The sequence below is a fragment of the Malus domestica genome, chromosome 17 (genome assembly GCF_042453785.1).
Source record: "Malus domestica chromosome 17, GDT2T_hap1".
In the NCBI taxonomy this organism is placed as follows: Eukaryota; Viridiplantae; Streptophyta; class Magnoliopsida; order Rosales; family Rosaceae; genus Malus; species Malus domestica.
In genome coordinates, this window is record NC_091677.1 from 11,524,770 (window position 1) to 11,549,697 (window position 24,928).

Consider the following 24,928-nt stretch of genomic DNA (forward strand, 5'->3'; position numbering starts at 1 on the left):
TATGAAGAACCTCTACCAGGGGGATCCATTCTACCCTCACCCCCTTGGATTTGTTGGGGAAGACATGCTTGTTGAGCCAGTAAAGGAGAAAGTACATATGCTCTTGATCTTTGTCAGCCCGAGGGGAGCCTGCCCCAAAATTTTCCTTTGCAAAAGGAATGAATCCTTTAAAAGAGGTCCCATAACTCTTGAAAGTGGCGGAGTTATAGCTCAGAGGAAGGAAGGTGGTAGAAGAACTTGAGCTCCCGGTGGTAGAAGACGGAACCCAATCTTGAGTAACATCTACTGTCCTGCCCAACGGCCTCAACCCGAAGACCTGGGCCATATCGAGAATGGTGGGAGACATGGGACCCATACGAAAATCAAAGGTATTTGTGCCCGTATTCCAAAAGATGAGAGCAGAAGTGAGCAATTCGGGCTTAGGCAAAATGGAAGTCTTCGAAAGCATAAGTAGTTCATAAATACCGTTGCTCATCCATTTTTGCTTGAAGAATGGCTCTAATTCGTCAACCCACTGGGCCCAGGTAGGATCATTCATCAAAGGAAAGCCTCGACGATGTAATGACCATTTAGAGGAGGAGATGCCCGACCCGGCCAAATAGGGATTTGGGGTAAACCAGTTTCCCCTAGGCATGTTGTTTTCCACTACTGAGGGGACCCGAGAAATCCAGGCGAGACCCAATGATTGTACCCCATGCGTCTCGAAGAATAGTTCAGAATGTAAACCTGCCCGCGGGCGATGCAGCCCGTTGAGTAGACGGCGTAGGGTGGCGATTCCGTCGCCGGACTCGTAGGATGGTGGGGTTTGGCTGGATCCTGAAGCCATTTGATAAAGGTCGAGAAAGAAAAACAAGGAAGATGATAAGGATGCAACCTTCTCGGGCAACAGAGAAAAATGGTGGGGAAAAGTAGGGAAGTTTTAATCGCAGAAGGATTCCTTTCTACGAACACGGAAAATTAAGAAGTTCAATCGCGAGGTGTTCGTGGGTTTAATAAGGAATCTCTTTCAATTAATATTGGCGCCTGGAATTCCAGGTTTAATATCCATTGAAGGAGGCACTGTTTGGGTTAAAACTGCACTTTAGGCCCAAAGGTGGAGTCGGCCCAACAGAAGGTCCGGATGAAACTTAGGGAGCAGGAAAAGGGCCACTTGCTTACCTACCCAAGGATCAAGTGGTGTAGACTGATCAGACTGCACAGCCCAAAAAGTACTTTATGGTGGCATTACATGTAATAAAACTGATGAGTCATCACCCTCAGACCGCATTCGGGCAAAGCTGTTGCTACAGGAAGCCAAACCGAGTCGTCTATAAAAGGAGGAAGAGAAGACAGGATCAAGGACACTCAAACAAACAAACAAATGCAAGCCAAAACTCTGCTCAAAGCCAGATTTGCCTTCCAAACGAAGCTGTAGTCAGCCAAGCCTTCATCCCATTCGGGACCAGCCTTTATCCCCCGCGGGATACTCTTTTCTTCTAACCTCTATAATAGCTCTGCTACCTTGTTCAAACTTGTTGTAGTATCGATTCACTTTTGTACTCTCTCTCTCTCTAAGCTTTCAGACCTTTGACAAAGCTGCAAAGATAGGGACCTGCAAGAAGATCAGCCTTAACTGATAAGGTTTAATCTTGCCCGACCTTCTTGGCCCTGTCTTCGTCTTTTATTTCTTTAAAAGCCTAGTAATATGTTGTATATTTCCAGTTATATACAAGTTGTTTCTAGCAAAATCATGATGAAAAGGCTTCCTCAATACTTAGATCCGATTTGAATATATCTTCAGTGTTCAAATCAGATCCAAGTCCTAAGCCCGCAGGGCATGTAAATCTGATCAGTTTAAAAGTCATTGGCCTCAAGGCATAAAAAAGAACTTTATGTGGACTTAACCCATCCACGACAATCCTTGATAAACGAGAAGTCCGAAGTTACTTGGAGCGCAAGTAATCGACCTACCTCTTAGTTTTGTTTCTATTATGTCATGATTATCATAGAACGCTTAAGTATGGATGGATTCTGATAGGAAGCCTCAAGGCCTACACCTAAGGCCCCACAAAGGCACCTATTTGGATTCATTCTACTCTGTGGTCTAAACTGTCCGAGTACAGGAACAAACTCTAATGGGAAGCCTCAAGGCCTACACCTAAGGCCCCACAAAGGCATCCATTTGGGTTCGTTCTACTTCTCGGACTCGGATAATCAGAAATATAATAGTGACAAGACTTTCACAACCATTAAGACCAAATATGATATGTTCAAAGTACTGGTTTAGTTTGACAGGAAACCTCAAGGCCTACACCTAAGGCCCCACAAAGGCACCTGTTATATCTAACACGGTTTCTCGGGCATATGCATATTCATAACTAAAACTTGACATCTATTCGACATCTGCCATACTGAAGATGGCAGTGGCACGCCTGAGCACCTCAAAAGTTAATCTTGATTGTGAGCCTCAAGGCCTATACCTAAGGCCCCACAAAGGCACCTTTCAAATTAACTATGTCCTTCTCTTTCAGCACTGCCCGACGAGTCTTGCCCGAAGAGTCTTGCCCGATCAAGACCTGCCCGACGAGACTTGCCCGACTAAGCCCGATAAGAAAGCAGAAGCCCGACAGCAGCCCTCAACCGGCGCCGACCTCCCAGGGGAGCTGTGTGCTCGTTTGCCAGGAAGTCATCCCCGACGGAAATTCCTGCGACGAACAATTTTAATTCAAAATAATATTTTTCATTTTTCATTTGGTTATTTGGATTAAATTTGTCACATCCTAGCCCGGGCCCCCACCACATCTCGGGCTCGACTCCACCGTAGCACGATATTGTCCACTTTGGGCCCCGACCACGCTCTCATGGTTTTGGTTATGGGAACTCACACGTAAACTTCCCAGTGGGTCACCTATTATGGGATTGCTCTCGCGCGAACTCGCTTAACTTCGGAGTTCCAATGGAATCCCAAGCCAGTAAGCTTCCAAAATACCTCGTGCTAAGTAGAGAACGTGAAGCATTGGCATTTTGCATTTCATCATGTTCCATATATTTCTTTTTGAGGTCAATGTTAACCAGGTAATGCTAGAGAAAGTTTTAAACACTAAGACACATGGAAGTTGATAATTAATTTATTACTTAAACGTTGATAAACGTGTTTATTCTTATTAATCACATATAATTTAATTTATAAATTTATTCTTCAAATTTATTATCTCTAGCATTCCTCGATTCTTCCATGATTTTAAACGAGGTTGTGGTGTTTGCCCCAAATGGCCCCGATTGGCCTCTGCTCGTCCAACATATATGATAGGGACATGACATCACTTGCGAAATGCAAACTCACCACCCTGTCGGGACAAATCAACCCAAGAGATGTCAGTCTCATTGGTTAATGCGTACTGTTTGGCGATAAATTTTTCATGTGATTTGTTAAACGTTAAATTTTCATGCAATGCGTTAAGCGTTGTGAGTTAAACTTTCAGACATCGTAATATATTATGCGTTAAACTTTCATACATGGTAATGTTATATTCTCGTTTAACGTTTACAATGCGACATTCTCGTTCTACGAAAATCTTCGCTCATGTAGCTTCTGTTTATAACCAAGCACCTAGACAACCAAAGGAGACGTATGTTTTTCCATTTGGTTCGTGTGACCTGGCAACAAGTCATTTCGAAAAGCCTTCTGATCCTTTTTTCTATATTTGCAGCAACTTCCAAGCCCGATAATGCGGTTGTTGGGGATAATGTAAACTACAAAAATTCATACATGAAAGCATAAAACAACATTGAATTATGTGGATAATCTAAACTATAACTAAACAATCCATAATTTTGATCCTTAACCCGTTGGCCTTTGGGAATGTTTTATTTATTTGTTGATGAAAGATATTCAAACTCAAAATCTCATCCAATATTGAGGGGTGGTACTTATTAAATAATCGGATAGTGTTGTATTATAAACTCTTGTAAATCCTTTTAGAAAAGTGAAAAAAACTCTTGTAAATCATCCTTAAGCTTCTCAAAGGCAATGGCATGAAAATTATTTATCATTTCATGTTGTTTTTCTGTAAATCATTATGTTTTGGTTATGCAAAAGAAGACAGCAATAGAATGAAAGAACCTGCCTTTGCCTTTGGATTGAATTGTAATTGTTGAATTTAATGTAACCAAATAGGGTAGAAGTGACGCTGGTTGGGTAAAGTGTCGAAATTTTGTTTATGAGTAAATTGGAACACTCGTTGCTAACACAACGATCGATTGCAGTTTTGGTATATAAAGTAGAATTATTAAAATTGATATTAGAATTGACAAAACATGGAATATTACTTTTGGGAGAATTTTTGTCCAAATTAAGCACGTGATATGTAGATTTTCTAAAATAACATTGACCATCTTTGTGGTGGTAGATTATCTTAGACCTACTGCATTCCGGTTTCTAACCTCTTCCTTTCTTAATATAAATAAAGTGTAGAATTGCTTGCAATAAAAACTTATTATATCCTGATTCAAACCACAAAACTTCTCACTTAATTTGCCTATCCATATTCCCTTAAGAGCAACTCCACCCCATGAAATTCCCCTTGCAATTAGGTGATTGAATCCCTCTACACCAAAAATAAAAAAATAAAAAAAATTGCTCCAGCCCATGCCAATTGCCCACCTATTGGTAGGCCCAACTCCCACTGACTGAGCAGGAAGGTGAGAATGGCCTGAGGGCCTGTTGGAGGCGATATGACTTCACCTACGTTATTAAATTTTATTTTTTTATTTATTTATTTTTGCTTTAGGCATGTGGCTTTCATGTGTGCCTTTATGGCAAGTGAGCCAATTAAAAGCAGGTGTGGGGTCCACATGTTAGCACACTCACACCCCTCAGATGTGGGGGCGACGTGGTTTGTTCTCAATCGTTGGATTTCCAATAGTCCATATTAATTAAGATTGATAAAAATTGTTAGAAATTATAAAAAAAATTCAAAACAATATAAAATAAATTTATAATTTTTCTTATAAATACCCAACATCCTCTTCCAATACGCCAAAGTCAAAATCTCTCTGAATCCTTCTTCATAGTTTACAAATCTTGAGTTCTTACAATGTCTTTTTCAAGGAAGTTGTTAGAAATTAAAGAGTAAGAGAAAGAATTGTTCGATCTCGAGAGCGAGAAAATGAGTTGTTCGAAATAGAGGAGCAAAAGAATCAAGAAAGTAAAAGGAGAGATGATGAAGCAAGAAACGAGAAAGCCACACAGACTTGTCGTGTCATGCAAGCTGTGAAGGTAATCTCCAGGCTCAGTCGTTCCACGAACCTCAATAGAAAGAGGGAACAACGATGGTAAGAATATCTTGGAAGATTACTTTGTCTCAAATATTACTTTGTCCCAAATGGTGTATACCTCAATGCATATTGTAGACGCTATTTTAGAATGCAACCACATTTGTTTAATAAAATCATGATTGCTATTTGCAACCACGATTCATATTTTGTGCAAAACAAGGAGGACTTTCATGTTATGGGTCTCCAACCTGAGCAAAAAAAACTATTGTTGCCTTTCAGATGCTTGCATATGGGGCATCTAGAGACCAAGTGAATAAGATAGCGAAGATGGCAAAATCAACTATTCTAGAGTCCCTGATGAAGGTTTGCTCCGCAATCGAAGCTATCTACACCAATGAGTATCTCTGGTAACCCACGAAAATGGACCTACAAAGGTTTGTGAAAAAAGGTGAGATGCGAGGTTTTCCTGGCATGATTGGAAGCATCTACACAGGACTTGGTGGCAAGGAGATTACGAAACAAAAATTGAGCCAAAAGTATCAAATTGGAAGCGGTGACATCATTTGATAAATGGATTTGACATGCTTTTTTTGGTGTTTCAGGAGCTCAAAAGAACCTGAATGTCCTTATTCAATCCCATTGTTCATTGATGTGCTACGAGTAAGTGCTCCTCAAGTCACATACAGAATCAATGGAACTGTGTACTCAAGAGCAGTGTTCTAAAATCGGCCTAGGCAGTGAAGACCTGCCTTGATTTTGGGTAAATCATTTTGAAAAATCGGTCTGGAGCTAGGTGGGCTAGGCGGTCCTAGGTAGCTCCTAAGCAGTTTATATATTTTTTTTATTTTTTTTATTTTTTTATTAATTGTGTGCTTTTTTCTTTTTTGGTTTCATGGTGGTATAATTATGGAAATTGTGTACCTAATTTACAAATTATGGATTTACTACAAGTTCATCCAATAGTGAAACGAATTGGAGCACTTCTTAGGGGACACATACAAAGAAAATAAATAAACTAGATACAACAAGATTAAATAATTTAGTCTATGTCCAATCCGCAAAGATCATGATTCATGAACAAGAATTTAGTCCATCATCCAAATCCTCCTCATTATGATTATATGCTTACTGTTTTTTAAATATTGAACTTTTTGGATGTATATAATTTGTATATTCTTCTACTTCTATTTTTGCATTTTATCATTATTTTATTATCCATACAATTATAGTGTTTTTTATGTGTAAATATGCACTTATTTACAAGATATATAATAAATTTACATAAATCCGCCTAGGCCCTGCCCACTGCTCAACTAGCGCCTATCGATTTTTAGAACCTTGCTCAAGAGTGTACTATCTAGCAGACTACATTTATCCAATGTTAACATGATTTATCAAAATAGTGTCACTTCCACAAAGTGAAAAGGAAAAACATTTCACAAGATGTAAAAAACGGTGTAGTAAGGATGTGGAGTGTTGTTTTGGCATCCTCCAAGTTCGTTGGGCGATTGTAAGGAGAATGAGAGAGTGGACTAAGCCTCAAAATCGACTAGTCATAATAATTTGATTCAAATTCATCTTTAGTGAGAATCGAGCCGAAGACCTATCACTTACAAGTAGATATGGGCAATGGTTATGGCTGGTGGTTAACAATGATTATTTACTCATAACCGTTTATATTTATACCTGCATAACCATTTATTCGTCGGGTAATTGTTTAAACGGTTATACTCATACTCATAACCGTTTATAAGCGGTTATACCCATAGCCATAACCGTTCATAAACGCTTAACCATACTCATAAACGCGTACCCATTTAACCGTAACTGTATACCCGTTTATCTATTTTTTAATCCATTTACCATTTTTTCTCCTATTTACATGTTTTTTTTGAACCGTAAACATATACAACTAGAATAATTGAAATAATAATTTACGAAAGATATTTTTAACTGTTATCAATCAAGGTAATATAATATATTTGCTAATAATTGATTTGTTACTAACAAAATACCTCTCATTATTTGAGCAAGCATATTGGAAAGAAAATTCATTTCATGTATTTTCGACATATTGTTCTTCTATACCCAAGCTAGTCTTCAAATATAACATATTACAAAATAAAGCTTCTAAAAACTCAAGGTAGTCATTATCTTAGGTTGAGGATATTATGATCAATAAGCACCAGCACTGGATGTGATAAGCACCAACACTGCATATTATAATCAATATGACCAGCATTGGATCTTTTTATTTTATTTTTTATTTTAAATTATATATATTAAAATAATCGGATAAACGGGTACCTGTTTATAACCGCTGTTAATATTCATACCTGCTATTTAAATTTCACGGGTAAATGGTTATATCCATAACCATTTAATTATCTAAATGGGTATCCATAACCATAACCGTAAAATTTAAATAATCAGGTAACTGTGGTTACCCATAACCGATGAATATTTACAGAAAAATTACTATACCATAATCACAAGTGACAACAAACATCATTTTTTAACGTTGCATATTTTTATTATCATTTATAATCATAAAATAAAATAAAATAAATAAAATCAACGACCAAATTAAGTAGCAAAAAAGAGAATAAAAAAGAGTGAAAATTTTAGTCGTTTCGGAAGGGTAAAAGAGTCACCTCGTCTGCCTTGGTTCAAGTCTCACTTTACCATTTCTCACTAGTCGTCGTCTTCTCCACCTGCTTCCGCCACTGAAATTCAAAACCCAGAACCACATCATCACCATGGCCACTCCTCCCGCCGTAATTCCCGATGTGACCATGACCCAAATTGAAGAAGAAGAAGAAGAAGCCCCTCAACAAGATAACCCTAATTCCGAACCACCACAGTCCCAATCCAAAACCCTAACCCTAGAACCCCATCAAGACCAAGAAATTCAACTAAACCCATCTCTTCAATCGGAGCCAAACCCTAAACCCAAATCGGATGACATTCCCGCCCGATCTCCTCGCGGCACCACTACTACCACTACCACCACCATTACCTTCTTCCGCCGTGGAACGAATCGAAATAAGTCCGGTTCAAAGCGAAAAGCCGCCAGTTCGGGGAACAGAAAGGCCCAGCAGAAGGCCCAGCAGAAGCTTCAGACCCAGAGAGAAACCCTAAATCCAATTCCATTCGTGCCCTCAAAACATCTCGACTTTGAGAAGCACGAGAAGCTCCTGAAGTGGCTCAACTTGTGGGACTTCGTCCACATCGAGTTCGATCGGAATCTTCGGGTTGATCTTCTCGCCCAGTTGATTTCCAATTTCAACCCTAACCTGCGGGGCAGCTACGTCAACGGGTCCAAGGTTATGGTCAACCGGGCCGACTTGGCACGGGCCTTGAAGCTTCCTTCAAAACAGGTGAAGAAGGGTGGTGCTGTGGCACTACCGGATGGTGCTGAGGAGCCTCCGGCGGAGGCTGCTTCGGAGGAGTCCATAGCCTTTATAGAAGAGTTGGTATCAAATTGGGTGCTTTTGCACGAGGATACGTGGATGATGCCAAGCGAGGTATTGAATTGGACTAAGGCAATCAAAGAGGGGCAGTTTGTAAAGGTGGATTGGGCCGGTTTGATTTGGTTCATGGTGGAGAAGGAGTTGGTTCAGGCGCCCAAATTGGGGGATTGCTACTATGCATCGCATTTGCAGTGTTTGATAAAATCGCAGCGTGAGGATTTCTTTATGGTGAAAGAACAAGAGACTCCCCTGGTTGATGTTGATGCAGTTGATGTCGATGCTGTTGATGTCGATGCAGTTGATGTCGATGCAAAAGAGGAAGAAGAGGAAGAGGATGGTGGCACGGATGTGAAAATGGTCGGGGAGGATGATTTACAGGGACCCAGCGGATTGGAAGAACATAACATTGAATTATGTCTTGGCCAAGATAATGTGGATACGGATGATCTTAAGCAAGAGCAAGACAATGTGGAGAAAACTGATGTTAGGCAAGAGCTAGACATTGTGGATGTAGCTGATGTTAGGCAGGACAATGTGGATAGAACTGATGTTGGGCAAGAAAACCTTGAGAAAGCTGGTGTTGAGAAGGAGCAAGTTGGGGTTGAGGATGTAATGGGTTTTGAAGAATGTAAGGTGGAAGAGCCTGGCCATTGGCTTTTGGATGGGAAGAGCAGTGCAAATGAACCTTTTTTGCAGCGGTGTAATCTTGGTGTAGTTAATTTGAGTTGTGGGGAGGAGGGGAAAAAAGATATGGAGTTTGTTGAAAGAATAGATGAAGGAAACGAAGAGGAAGAGGAAGAGGAAGAAGAAGAGGACGAGGACGAGGAGGAGCAGGAGGAGGGAGGTTTTCACCTTTCACTTAAGGATATGCCTTTAGAGGGCTTTCATGCAATGGAAGCAGCACATAACCCTCTTAGTTCAGATATGTCAATGCGTGATCAATTTGCTGGGGAGTTTCTTTCTTCAAGGGACGATAGTCGAATGCTTCCTGGTAGTTCCTCATTCTTTGGAAATGGTGGTCTTAAGAGAGAGTTTGTCCATGAAAATGCTAACTCTTCTCATCATCCTCTCAATGGTAATAAGCGGTTGAGGATGGGTGGCCCTTGGGATGGTAAGGTCTCCGGTGGTGAATTTGATACATGTTTGGAGCAAGTGCAGCACTGGATAGAAAAGGCTAAGATGGTGTATGCGGAGAAAGAACAAGTTTGCGAGCAATCGATGGTTGGCCAGCAGATGTTACTGGACGAGTTGCACCAAAGGGAGGAGGTGATTGGTCACTTGCAGAAGGCCAAGGCTGAAGAGCAGCAGAAAAGCAAAATGGAGATGTATCGGCTTGAGCATGAACTCTATGTAATGGGAAATCTCTTGGATGGCTATAGGAAGGCTTTAAAGGAAACACAAAAAGCATTTGCTGAATATAGAGCACGTTGTCCGCAAGCTGATGAGCCACTCTACAGGGATGTTCCTGGGTCAGGTGGTCTTGTTTTGAGCACCATGGAACTGGAAAAGCAACGCCTAAAGAAAGAAGAAGAGGAAAGGATGACCCGTCTGCTGCTTGAAAAACAGATTAAGGACTTTGAAGCTGGGTGGATTAGTAAATTTGAAGCACACCCCAAGAGTGTTGAATTACTGAGTAACAGGTTGCAAGATGCAGAGTCGGAAGTGAAAGTTCTTATTGAACGGCTTGCAAAACGGAGGATTCCAGAAATACCAGAGTCTGCTCCAAATGAAAATGAATGATGCTTGGTGAGTCATCTGATTGTGCTTCAAATACGCATGTTGTCTTAGTAAGTTATTTGATGCAACTAGTTGTCGTGTTTTGATGCAGTCTCACTTCGTATAATCTGATTAAAAGAGTCAATACCTTAAACGTAAATATCAGGTTGCAGTATTCTTGTTTATTGTCAATTTTTACTTGATTATCAATTGATCATGGTGGCTGTATTGGGAATTATATGTTCATAAATGATTACACTTTCTGTAGTTCCCTTGCAACTGTCTCTCTGTGACGCTATCTATGACCTTTTTGTATTTTGACTCGTTATAAAGTAAAAATATTAGATTGAAACATGGCACAACTCAAACATTACCATTCCTTCTACATGAACACAATCCCTAATGGGGATAAACACCGATGCCTTTAATGCCTCACCTAACTATTTTATGCTGGATAAGGAACTGTTTTAAGATCAGATTAGTTGGTGAAGGTTCAGGGGTTGGGACAAGATGTTGTGGAATGGAAAATTTCTTTACATGGAGAGTTATGGTATTTCAAAGCTCCTCTTTGGGTGGGCTCGTTTTATCTGGATAGTTTCTATTGTTGAACATGTCTGTAGACTGTACTAACTTGATAAATGAAAGGAAGATTTAAGTGATATCTTTTGTCGCATGGTCCGCTTAAAGCACGGGGGTGGTTGTGGCTTTTTCTTCATGTGCTTGGAGATTGAAAATGGTTCTTAGTTTCAGACAGAAAAGATTCATTGATGAATTTTCAATTCTTATGTTCTCATATTGCTTTGGCAGGCGTCAAGTATTTTAATCATCCAAGTGGAAATTATAGGTCTAGCAGTGGTGGTAGCCCTGGCCCTTGACCATTGATGCTGATGATTCCTTTTTGGCATTGAAGTTTCTTATATAATTGTCTCCATAAAAAAAGGTGTCATTATTTGTCGTAATGGGATTTCGGCCAATACATTGGCAGAAAATTAGTGTTAGTAAGCAAGAAACTGCACTGAGTAATGATAAAAGCTTAGTTTTATAGATCGTGGTTTAGATTGTGGTTGATGTCAATGTAAAGTCATGACTTTATTTTCATGTTCGAGTTCTGTAACAAGATTTTGAGGAAGCTCTTAATTAATATTTAATTCGTGAATATCTGGTTAGTTTTTAATCATTTTATCACATGATGAATTTTTATGCAGGTTAGAGTTCTGCAAACGTATGCCAGAAAGCTTGGTGCAACGTTGGATGGGATGGGGAGGCAATATACAAGGAAGATCAGTGTTTTTTGCAGTGTTTGTGGCTGACAGCAGCCTCTTACTTAACTGGAAGTCAGTCGGCTTTGTGCTGTAGGTCATATACTAGTTCGAACTGTATCCATAGTGTACATATATTTGAAGCTTTTGCACATCAGGATATGCTTCTCAGTGCTAATGAATGATAAACAAGCTGCTTAACTTATCTTCGTTTCCACATCATTTGTCTAAGATCGCTTGTATTTATAATCCGGCGTTGAACCAGTTTGATCTGCTGGACTGATGCCTTATAAACCGCGAATACCTGTTTGAAAGTGAACAGGATTTGCGGATAAAAGCTCTTGCATACAAGGGCTCCCGCAGTAGAATTTGTGCATAAACCGCTGACCGATCCCTTCATGTTTTGCGGATAACATTCCCTCAAAAGTATCTGAGAACATAGAGATAATCTTCTTGACTGCGGTCGCTGCACTGCATCAGCCTTTCTCTGCATGTGAGTCCCCTGCAAACGCTCTTATCAGTGAGAGGCTGATGCAGCGGCCGCTCACATAATTTCATCATAGAAGATCCAACGTCACTTGTTGAATCAGAGCGAAACTCTATACTATCGGTAAATTGAAGTCGCAACCCCAGCAATGGAGAATATCAGAAATTATGTTGAGCAAATCGGAAAGAAATGCAGAGTACAGGTAAGTAAAGAAGATAGGGAGGTAAAATAGGGGGGTTGATCTAGAAAACATACATCTATTCAAATAGTGGGAAAAGATACTTCGATAATAAATAAAAATTCAGAGCATAAATGGAGCTCTGCAACAGAAATTCTTTGGCTACAATGTCTAGAAAGCACAAGACACTTCTACGATCGCCCCATTTACAAACCTCAGCTAAAACTGGTGTGTTGAATCAGAATTTCATCGAAGAAACTGCTTGAACCCCATGCGATAACTCTGTTAGCGACAATCTCAAGCAGCCAGGTCGCAAGGATCAAAGTTGGCTCGACTTTCATGCTGCTCCACTACACCATCCGGGCAAGGAGGAAGAGATTTACATGCACTTGTTTCAGTCGCTTAACACTATTTGGAACCGGGCCCAAAAGAAGAGTTGTTCTCAAAGCCCCCTGGGACAAACACAGGAAGCTGGTTTGAGGTAGAATCACGTTTGAACCTGGATTCCCTAGGCAAGTTCAGCCCTGCCCTCTCTTGGCCCTCTCTAGAACCCGAATCCCTTTCATTTCTTAAGTTATCCCTAACTGGTGCACTCAAAAGCGGGCCACCAAAGAATATAGAATCCCCTGTGTACAGCAGTTTCTCCGCTTGTTGTGCTGGAGGCTTCGCTGCAGAAGATGAAGCCTCCTGTGGCGGAATAACTGGTCTTCTACTATAGCTTGCTTCTGCATTAGGATTTGGAAATCCTGTTTGTATGGATGTCCTGTTTCGAGCGTCAGAAGCCGATACAGGAACCGAGACATATCGCCCTGCTTCTTGGTCCCAAACAACAGATGTTCTTCGGACATCCCTGAAAAGAGAAGCAGGTGGAGCTGAAAGCAGCATCGAATCAGTAGTACTTCCCCTCTGCATAATTGGAGCGGAAAGTTGTAATGGATCGGCTGTACTTCCCCTCTGCATGATCCTTTCATCAAATCCCATGCTGACATTAGGCAATGTTGCCTTGGCAGTTAATGGACGGTCAGGAACTAAGCTGGGCACTGAAGTGGCAGAGCTAAAACGTCCCACACCCGGAGCCTGTGGCAGAGGGCTAAGTGTGACCACTTCATGAGCATGGCTCGGACTACTGAAGCTACTTATGCTTTGAGTCCCTGTTTCATACTCATCTCGGCTACCTTGACTTGGAGCATAGGAATTTCTTGACAACCTCAGATCATTCTTCATCTCTTTATTTGCCCCCGTATCAGTGCTTACACTACTCCGCACACTCATATTGCCGCTTGAGCTAAGTTCAACGTCAGGTTTATCCAGTGGTCGTAGAACGGAGGATGATGCCCTGGCCTTGGCTGCTGCTCTCATAGCCTCACTGGAATCCAACTTTGCAAGCTTCCAAGCACTAATGCGGACAGGCCTTTTAGGACCTTTTTGCTCTCTTTCTGTAGCTCCAGCTGCGTCCGGATCAATAGTTGATGGCACCATTCCGGGCTCCAAATGCGGTACAACTTCCTCCTAATGTAGCAAAGCTTGTGTCAAGTGTAAAACATATATAAAGTTTTTCTTCTTGCATAGTAAACTTGAAAATTAAAAAATAAAAATATCAAGCTGAAGACTGGAAACATAGTTGTGGGTTAATGCTGCGAAGCCATTCTTACAAGACATTTTTGAAAAAGAATTGTTCCTTACAAGATAAATGAAAATCGTTAATTGTACTATTTAAGCCATCATTTGGATCCAGATAATAAATCCTTATACTTGAAATATGGACATGAATATGAACTTGTTTTATATTGCACTTGCTTAAGTTCACACAAGGGCCCTTGTTAGATCACGACTACATTAATATAGAGAAATAGAAAGAAGGTTACAAAGGAGAGAAGACCAAAGTTTCGGAATTACAAAAATCCATGTGAAGAACCCTATAAAAAAAATGTTGACGAGAACACAGCACGATCAAACCTCAAACTGTAATGACCTAAGGCAAGTTACAAAAGGCATCACGGATTTAAGTTACAGCCCAAATTTTCTTGGTAAGGTGAGAATAAAAAGTGTCGCCAAAATAATTTCACTTCAAAATGAGAACGAGAGAAATTTAACCAATCGACAAAGCTCCAGAATAAAGGTAGTACACATTATAATGCAGGCCAAAGAGTTTGAAACCTAAAATGAGTTCAATTGAACAGTGGTTCAAATCGATTTCTTCCAAAAAATGTAAAATCAAGACATAAAGTGAATGCTAATGTACCTGATAATCCACAAATACTCTGGGAGGGGTACACCATGCACCCTTGTATTGCAGACCTAAAGAACTTCCTCCGCTCAAGCCAGTTGTAGCCGATCCTGTTGGGGAGTGCATGTAATTTTGGAAACCCTCATCGATAGATGCTCCTCCAGGTGCCTCACTCATTGCTCTCATCGCCACGACATATTCATAGGTTGTAATACCCTAATTCAAATTTCAAAATTTCAAAATAAGATTATTTCACTTGAATTGCAACAAAAATTGCATCTCTTATCAGATAATTGTCTTCTCTCATTTTCTGCCTATAAGTGGCCTGGCACCCCAAGCATTACAGCCTAATATTTAGCTACATAGTTCTAAAGTAAAAACATATATCCCTTAAGACCCGCTATAGCTAACTTTAGCATCACGAAAAATGAATTCAATGACTAAAGCACTGACCTTCCTAATAAGTATCATGTGGAAGAAGAAGAGTTCACAAAGTGGAACACATGCCAGCATAGAAACTGCAGTACATAAAGCCTACACAAATGAGAACCAATGTTAACAGAGGCTTTCTTCTGCAATTGATATCCGAGAGAGATTAGGATGCTAACTTTAGTTAAAGCATTTAAAAATACTGTATGTACCACAACTGTTGCAAATGGGGGACGAGTGAAACCATTTCCAAGTCTATCAATAATTTCTGCCTCCATGCTTGTCTTATTAACAAAGCAGCGCACCATGACAGTAATACCAACTCCAGCTTCAATAACAAGCTGAACCGAAACGGGGGGAGACAGAGAGCATCTTAGTACCAAAAATTTAAAAATGCACATAATAATTATCAGACTGCAATACCTACCCAAAGAAGACTGGTGGCCATCAAACATATAAAACTCACGTAATTTTTGTGTCCAACACAATTGTTAAGCCACTGCAGCCATGTAATATATTGAGGTTACTTAAGAGAGGAATTTAAAAAATGTCAACCAAAAACAAGTTGCAGAAGATCTGCCCTTATGGAGTACTTGAAGCAACAAGAAAAATACCCGACAGTGGTGATCAAATCCATCCACGCATTTATCACAACTTCTACAGTGTTTGCTGAACTTGCGGACCTGCAACATGAAAAGTATTCATGGGTGAAAAAAAAGAAAAAATTTTAGGAGTATGTATCTTTATAAAGAAACACATGAGAAACTAAAAATACTAGAACTGATGTATCTTTAAATTGAGGAATTATGATACAACGTTTGTAATAATGCAATACCTCAGCATTGCACAATGTGCAGAACAAAGCATCTTCACCACCCTGATTCTCAGCTGCCCCTTCCTGTGGTTTGCGGCAATCTTCGTGTACAAACAATGCACAGCAAATTCCTCCAATGCAACTCCCAGTTGTCGGTTCTTCCGGAATATTTACACCCCCAAGTTCTCCTACTGACCCTTTCCTACTAGAGTTAGCACCTGCCAAAGAACTTCTGGAAACCGATGACGGAGAAGAATGGCCTGTGGTGGCTTCATCAAACTTTCTAGGCAAGTCTTTTGCTGATAACCTATGATTTGGATTGATACCATTTCTTCCTCCGTTTCCAAACTTGGACATAATTCCAGGATCTGCAGGGTTTATTGCAGTACATCGAACATAAAGAATGAAGACGAGCAGTGCCTGCAATGCCATAGAAAGATTATGGGAATAACATCAAGCATAAAAGGCCATTTCTATATAGAAGAAATTAAATGAGTTGTGATTCTGAATGAATGGTTCGAGAATTGGGCTAAAAGCTAGCACATTACATAATGTGACTGCCTGACCGGCATAGAGAATCAATTTGGAAGTAACTCGAAACTCTTCTACAAACTCTATCTAGTTTGGCCCACCAGATTAATTATCTTTGAAAGTAATCAAATTTGCGCCACATATTCGAAAACCTTATAAAGAATGAGCTCTCGTCTCAAATTTCAACATCTAGAATAAGAATGATGAAACTTCTCAGAAGCCGATAGGATTCAATCCCATAATACTCAGAGCCGGGACTGAAGGCCAGCTTTTGATTAGTACATCATAAAGTGGATCAGATCATGGATTATATTTCAGATATACTTATCTATAAAGACAATGCAAGCGTACAAGCTAATGAAACTATTAATAAAACGAAAATGCTTAATGTGGCTAAATAAAAATCATTTCATATACCACTGGAGAGTAACAGCCAATCAAAACATATTCCCAGATGCGGCCTCCGACGAAGGGAGCAAAGAAAGCATAGAAGGCAACCACTAACAAGCAGAACACAGTAATAGCGACAACCTGCCACGTAAACAACACACTTTAGTTTATAATTCGATAAACAAATCGATGAGAAAGCAAGAGAAATCAAACAACAAAAATGTAATCCAGTGTCCAGAAAATGAGAAAATCAAACATAAACTTAAGCATTTGAGCTTTTCCTTATGTTTTCACTAAGTTGGGAACCTAACAGTAAAATTTCATCCCAATAGTCCTAACCACAAAGTAAAACCGTACCTCTGGGACCTAACTAACAGTTAAAGCAATATTGTCAACCAAAAAAGATTTGAACTTTTACACAAATTGACAAATCAAAACCCACATTCAGAACAGAGATCAGATTTCTATTTTCACGACAAGGCGATATTCTGAACTACTCTGATTCACAGGGAGGGCGGACACACAGCCCCGGCCAACCGACCTAACTCGTATGGAGAACCGGGATCAGATGAAGTTCCGCCTTTCTGGGCAAACCCCACATCAGCAAGTGGTTTAAGCAGAAATGTAAATACCTGGAAGGTGTGAGCAGGCAGTTGCCATCCATGTTTTCTCACCATAACTGCCTAATTCAGAGAAAACCCACCAAAACCCTAGCTACCACTCCCAAACCAGAGAGTGGAGGAGGACTAGAAACACAAGAAAAATGAGAGTGAGAGAGAGAGAGAGAGAGAGAGAGAGAGAGTTTCCTCTCTATAACCCAAAATCCAAAATTAAAATACAATTTTGGGGAACCCCAAAAGGAAAAAAAGAAAACTTGGTCTCCTCTCAAACAGCCATAGGCCACAGATAATGCAAATGTTTACCAAAACACAAAAGAAAAAAAAGTAGAAATTATATAAACAGAAATGGAAAAAGAAAAGCCAGTTGTGGAAATGGAAGGAGAAGGAGGAGGAGTTTCTGTTGAAATCTGGGTCAAACGAAGAGTGAGAAAGGGAGTAGAAATTGGAATTTGCTGCTGAGGAATTAGCAGAGAAAAAAGCCAAAAACAAAATTACAGAAAAAAGTGGGGCGTTGACAGATTGAAATACTCAACCAGATTGTGAAAGGTGTAATATTTGTATTGGTAGGTATGCTTTTGGTATAAAAAATATGAGAGATTTTTCAGTGTAATCAGCACACGAGGTAGTACATTATATGTTATTATATAAATGGTGAGATTTGTGTGTCAAAAAGTTAATAAATTAAAAAATAAAATTTTCCATCACTTACATAAAAACACGTGGTGAACCAGTGTTGTTCCCGTCACAATTAAAAACTTCTAAAAAAATATGATGTTTTTGTGCGTTATGTATTGTGGACCCCACCCAAAACATTATTCTCTCTCATCTTTTTGTCTCTCTCCTCAACTTTACTCTTATTTCATGTTTTGTTAGTATCTTGTTGGCATCTTTTACTAGTGATTTTATTTTTTTAATTATCTTTCCATCACTTCAATAAAGCATTAATAAAATATTTCTCAATATTATAAGGAACTTCTTTGATTAGGCTTGGCTTATAATGACACCTTGCATGTGAATAACTTTCACAAATGTAAAATCAGAAGGCGTAAAATTAAAAATAATAATCAAACGTCATTTTTTTTGTACACATTTTTTTTAATTTTTTATAAGCCTCAGATTGAATAAATAAAACAAAAGATAATGCTAACAAGGGTAGGTTAGAAGTGGGATTCATTGACACCTTATATTTTTTTTTTGTAAATATTGGCACGAAAATTAACATTAAATTAGGAGGTAACAATCATAAAGAGTCTTATTTCGAGAGAGTCTCCTTGACATTTCTTATAAAAATATCTTAAAATTGGGTTCTTCTCAAACTTTTGTTGTAAGATTCTCTCACATTCTATTCTCCTTCTCTCACACTTTCTATTTTGTCTTTCTATCTCTAAAAAGTAAAAAATCAATATAAAATATTGACCTAACTTAATCGTAATCATTCAAATAAGAAGAATCAATATAAAATATTGATCTGGCTTAATCGTAATCATTCAAATAAGAATAAGTTTAATCGTAATCATTCAAATAATAAGAAATGAAACAAAAGAAGAAGAAAAAAAAAGAAAAAAAAGGAGAATACCGTACTCCGCTCAATTATATTCCTGGATTTGTAGGCCTCGGACATTTTGTTCATTTAAGCGCGTTAGGCTAATTAATATTTTTCTTTGTTTAGCTTTTGCTTTGTCCTATAACCCAAATTTATGCGATTTCCAAATGATTACTTTCCCTGCAAATTACATTTGAGTGTTTGATACAAAATATTGCGAGCGCTTTAGATTACGATGCCAGTCGTCTTATTTTATCAGGATTTATTAAGCAAAATTCTAACATTATGTTTGGATAAAGAATTTTAAATTACTTAGAAATTGTAAAATGACGGAATTTTATGTTTTATAATTTGTGAATATTTTTGTTTGGTTAATCTAAAAGAAGAATACAAAATTGTCATTTTTAAACTCTTAACCATAGAAATTGGGAAATGACACATTTTTACATGAAATTTAAACTTGGGAATTTGAGGTCTCAAATTCCAAGTTTTTTGTTCCCACGCTAAAATTCTAAATTTTTATGTTTATGAATCCAAACAAAGAAATTCTTGTATGTCAATTTATAAATTCTAACCTTTATTGAAATTCGAATTTTATTTCTTAGTGTAAACCCAATACATGCATCCCGTTCCCAAATTCCAGAATTATAAACCAACTTGTCTCCCTCCTCGGTCTCCACCGAAGACAAACTCTTATTACAAGTTTCAAGAAAATTTCCACTTTCTCTAAACATGTTTTCTTCTTCATCCAAAAATTTAGTATTATCAATGCAAAAAGCAGCCAACCGCACGGTGAACTCAACTCTATGGAGCTTTTAACATCTTCTACGGTACCTATCTTCTGATGAGTAGCTTACGTAGCATGCATGTATTTTTCGTTGTGATATAAAACCTGATAGAAATTTACGATCGTCGTTGCTTCCGCGAATCATGGATCATCAAAGCATATGCCAAGTATGAGTTTAAGGTGTTGCTCACGATAACAGGAACAAAAAATTTAGCTGATATAAAGCTTGCTTGTGCTGCGTTTGCTTGCTTATCATTTAAAGGGAGCGTTTAGTGTGTGTGTGTGTATGGATAATGGACTGATCAGGTTGGTAAACTTGCAACTATAGCTTTTGATAATTCAGCAAAAACTTCATCTCGTCGGATTCAAATTTATGCTGGTTTACCTTAATTAAATAAATAAATTAAATAGGCCAAATTTTTTGTGTGGTCCGTGTGGTGACACGCCACTTTCAATGTGACCCTTGTGGTGAAAAAATTGTTAATTAAACCCTCGTGGTGAGCCTTGTTAGCAATTAAGGTCCAAATCCAAACTTCCGTTAGTTCTTCGTTAAATAAACTCATGCGACTATCACATGGATCGGTCAAATACATCATTTCAATTCAAATTACATCCTATTCCATGGACATCTAGTATGACTTAGGTATACACTTGTTCTTTCTGGGTGGGTTATGACATACACTTGTTTTTTTTTTTTTTTGTGAGTTAAAAAGTTGGCATCTGATTCTAGTGCACAAAGCAAATTGAAACAAGTGAAAATGAGAGATAATTTACAAGAATAACTTGCTGAATTAAAGACAACGGGGGAAAGGCATTGCAGTATTTATGCATTTAGACAGGTGACAGGCATTGCATAATTAAAGAATCAAAGACAATGGGTGAAGGGTATTGCAGAAAATTCAATTTTCACGTCTGCCCTCCACATATGAATTTTAAGAGCGTAAGAAACTTAAATAACTAAAATTCAAAGAAGATTAAGAAAAAAATTGAAAGGTTGTGTACTAGCTGATTACGGCGTGCATCAAACCACAATACCAATTGAAGACAAAATTGAAAGGCATATATGCATTCGGACTGGTACAAATTGATACAAGAATGAAAATTTAAGACAGACTAAGACCTTAACTCATGATCAAAGAAGCGTTGGCATTGAAAAAAACAATGGTTTATTAAAAGTATTATGATTTCCGAACGAAATTAAATCATACCTGAGAAATTAGGTTCGACTTCACTTTCACCTCTTCTCCTAGTCATTGATGTGGTTTTACAGGTTTTGTTTCACTCTTTGCATTCAAGCTTATTTTATGTGAAATCTTATTTCTGTTAAACACTAACTCATACTATATGTCCATGGAATAGGATGTAATTTGAATTAAAATGATGAATTTGACCCTCCATGTGATAGTCACGTGAGTTTATTTAACGGAACACTAAGGGAAGTTTGGATTTGGACCTCAATTGCTAACAAGGCTCACCACGAGAGTTTAATTAAAAGTTTTTTTCACCATAAGGGTCACATTGAAAATACCATGTCACCATAGGAACCACACAAAAAAATTGGCCAATTAAATAAATACTTAGTGGTCCTTGGAAATCAAAGAAGGAACTGTGAAGCTTTTCCTAATGTGAATATATATAGCAGTATAGTTTGAAGAAATCTCCATAAAATTGGATGGTGGAGATTCTAATTTATGAAGGGTGAGCCCTTTTGCTCGGGCATTTCTATATCTGAAATTACTGGGACAATTTTGTCAAATTTCTAGGCTTTGAATTATTGGTGGAAAAGATAAGTGGTTAGGATTTAGGAATGTTCAAAGCTCTAGACTTTCAAAATTTAATTCACTCACACTAGAATTTGAAGATTTCTAGATCGAGAGAATGGACTTCGACATTCATTGGCAACCCCATAAATCTTCAACAAAAAAGTGTGGCTGGAAAGTGAAATGCAGCATTCATGGACATGTGATGTTGAAAAACAAGAACTTAATTCCCAATGGATTTTCAGGTAAAATTTAGTTTTGGGAACCCTAAAAAAATTCATGAAGATGGAGAAGGCCAACTCATATGCATGTGTACTTACAAAAACACAAAAATGTGTACTCTTCTTTTTACTTTTACCTAAGGGAAACAAAACAAAAAAAATCTATTGCAAAAACGAAAATCGTGATAAGTTTTAAGGTTACCTCAATTGGCGAGGAAGTGGGAGATGATGAGTTAAGTATTATGATAAAGTTACGATCATTTTTCTCTACTACACTTCATACACCTAATCATAAATCATAAATGATGACTTTGATAATAAGTTATTGTTCACCCATTGTGTAACTCAATCCGGCTATTATACTAAATACATCAACATGCATCAAATAATAGAAGGATACTAGAAATACGAGCCACATGATGTACTATCGCACATTTTTAAAGTATTATTTATTAATGAGTAATGCTAGAGAAATCACATATTATACCACTCTTATATGGTAAGAAAATGTTGAGGAAACTCCATCAAAAGTGGGACTCCTTATAGACTCTCTGACACCTCATATTTTTAGCATAATATTTATAATGTTGGCACGAGAATTAACATTAAACTGTAACGTGACATAGAGCCTATTGACAATTCAACTTTGAGAGAGTCTCCTTGGCGAATTCGATACCAAATTAGGTTGCCCATTATGTGGCTTTGCTAAACTTCCCTCCCCTTAGTGTAAAAATATCAATGTACTCAAAATAAGAAAAAAAAATTCATTAATTAACATGACATGGATATATCGTATCCATGTTTCTAGTAAATTCATTTTTTTTAACAAACGATATTTTATGTACACTAAGGGGCAAAGACTAAACCTCACAATGTGCTAGCAATAATGTGGTTCAAATTCAACTTTGGCAAGAATAGAACCTAAGACCTCTCACTTTTTTATTTTTGATAGAAGTGATATAGTTTCATTACCACAAACAACCAATTATAGACTAATTACAAGGGTGCCAAATGGGTATAAATGCTCTAGCGATCAATTTCTTGATCTGGAGGTAATTAGCATAAAATACAAATAATTTAAAACTCCTATACGGCCACCCCACAAACCACACCACTAGAACGTGGAGTCCCTAGGTAGATATGCCACATAGACGAGATGTGGCATACCAAACACCTAAACCCTCACAAAAGCCATCGCAATCAGCAAGGCTACAAAAATATCATAGTGGCACAATCATCTTCACAAAGCAAAACAGACAAAAGAACAAAAGGACCTAGAGTACAAAACAAGAGAACCAACATGTCTATAGTGGAGAAACAAGTGCAGAATTGGTAGAAGGCATGGGTTGCAGAGGCATGTGTAGAGTTGGCAGGAGGTGTGAAACGCAAGATGTAGTCGAGATGACACCCATAAGGTTGGGGAGGGAGATGATACTCAGTCAAAACTGCCATCATCGTTGAAACACCACCACAACCCATAAACTTGCATAAGACATGATAACACCCATACCAGAATTTTCGCAGACCGGTGTGCGTCGTAATTGTAGTAAGATTAACAATAAACAACATGGATGGCAGAGGTGTAACGACCAGTCCCAAAATTTTACAAATTTTAGAATAACAAGGGTAAATTGGTACTTTCACCTGTGGGAGATATTTGCATATTTGTCATTTATGGCTTGTTTGGTGTGCTAGTGGAGCCTATCCATTTTATTTGGTCTCCCGGTTCTCTCTCTCTTCCCTCTCCCCATCACTCTTTTCTCTTATCTTAAACTATTTCTAACTCTTTTATTTCTATCGGTCTCCTTCTCGCATGACCTTCCACCTCCTTCTAAACCTAGACAATTGGGTGATTCCACGGAACTGAAACCAAGTCAAGGTCCTCATCCTTCTCTGTTCCCCCACATCACTCTCTCTCGCCCCCCTCAACTCTGCAACATCACCATCGCGACAGAGCTGCCTTCTCTGGCGAGTTCCTCGATTTCCCGACTTAAGGTAAGCCTCAAGATGCTTTAGATCCTTTCATATTCGTCATGATGGTTTAACTATAACCTAGATTATGCAACTTAAACGTCGGATTTGCGCAAGAACAAAGATAGTAAGAAACCTAGTTTTCTAGCGAGAACCTGAGCCTTCCAGGTCATTTTCTGGCCAATTCCGGCCACGACACTGCTCCAAATTAGTATGAACCTCTTCTCTTCATTCTAAGTTTCATTTTCATAGCTAAAACATCGAAAATGGTGAAGAAATGAGTTCGAACAGAGCTCTAAAAACCCTTGCCCAGATTTCGGCCGACCCATAGCCTAAAACCGGATCAATCCGACCCGCAACCCTTCCGATCCAAAATCGGGTCCAACCTAGCAACCAAGCCCAACCCATTAACCCAAAACCCAAAACCCAACCCGACTCGAATCAAACCCGACCCGACCCAACCCAGATCAGACCCGACCCAGACTCGGACCGGAGGGAATATTTCCTGGAATAATCCGTTGGGGAATATTCTTACGTTGACTTTTACGAAATTTGCCCCAAACCTCTTTAAGGGTATTTCGATGCCCTGCTTCCAAATCCATGCTTTGTTTTTCCAAATTCAATTTTTTTAGTAGGGTTTTACTTATTTGGTCATTTTATGTGCTTAGGTGCGTTTGTTAGTGGCGACCCCGTCCTCTCTAGTTTGAACGGCTATTCGGCGATGAAGTATCTGTGAGTGGACCCCTTCCAAAATGCATGATTTTATTACTAGAAATGCATACATGAAAAGCATGATTTTATGACAACGTTTTATGAAACATTTATGAGTAAATCGGATTTACGCTTTATGAAATAACATGCTTTATTGAATATGTTTATTGAGATATTTATGAACATGGATTTATGATATGATGTTTGAGCTATTGAGCTCCGATGAGATATATTTTGGAAAGATTATGTTCATGATTTTCTGTGCTTACTTAGTGGATATTCATACTATGTGCCTACATGCGAATGTTATATATATGTCTTTGGGCGGAAGATATATATATGTCTTCGGGCGGGTGATGCAGGGACTTCGGGCATAAGATTTATATATGCCTTCGGGATGGTGATGCAGGGCCTTCGGGTGAAAGATTTATACATGCCTTCGGGCGGGCGATGTAGGGCCTTCGAGCTATTGTGATACCACTACTAAGCACTTTATATATGATATATGTTATATGAAGGTTTTATGGCATGCTAGGGTTTTTCAGAAAACCTATT

The 24,928-nt window shown here is 38.6% G+C and overlaps 2 protein-coding genes across 3 annotated transcripts; one reads left to right on the forward strand and one right to left on the reverse strand.

Moving 5' to 3' along the window:
* The first annotated feature begins 7,873 nt into the window (after positions 1–7,873).
* Positions 7,874–11,909, forward strand: LOC103432156 (uncharacterized). Of its 2 annotated transcripts, XR_001789649.3 has the most exons (3): positions 7,874–10,475; positions 11,253–11,385; positions 11,651–11,909. XR_001789649.3 is itself a non-coding variant. In XM_008370323.4 (2 exons), exon 1 carries the CDS (start codon positions 8,016–8,018, stop codon positions 10,467–10,469), a length of 2,454 nt encoding a protein of 817 aa, XP_008368545.3. In that variant the 5' UTR covers positions 7,874–8,015; the 3' UTR covers positions 10,470–10,475; positions 11,651–11,909. The 2 variants fall into 2 exon arrangements, 1 of the variants encoding a protein (XP_008368545.3); XM_008370323.4 differs by lacking the exon at positions 11,253–11,385.
* Positions 11,910–12,428: 519 nt separating this feature from the next.
* Positions 12,429–17,908, reverse strand: LOC103432155 (probable protein S-acyltransferase 19). Its single transcript, XM_008370321.4, has 9 exons — positions 17,393–17,908; positions 16,788–16,901; positions 15,861–16,259; positions 15,640–15,708; positions 15,453–15,524; positions 15,238–15,366; positions 15,050–15,130; positions 14,612–14,812; positions 12,429–13,878 (listed from the first exon to the last, which is right to left on the reverse strand). Exons 1-9 carry the CDS (start codon positions 17,435–17,437, stop codon positions 12,778–12,780), a joined length of 2,211 nt encoding a protein of 736 aa, XP_008368543.3. The 5' UTR covers positions 17,438–17,908; the 3' UTR covers positions 12,429–12,777.
* Positions 17,909–24,928: the final 7,020 nt, after the last annotated feature.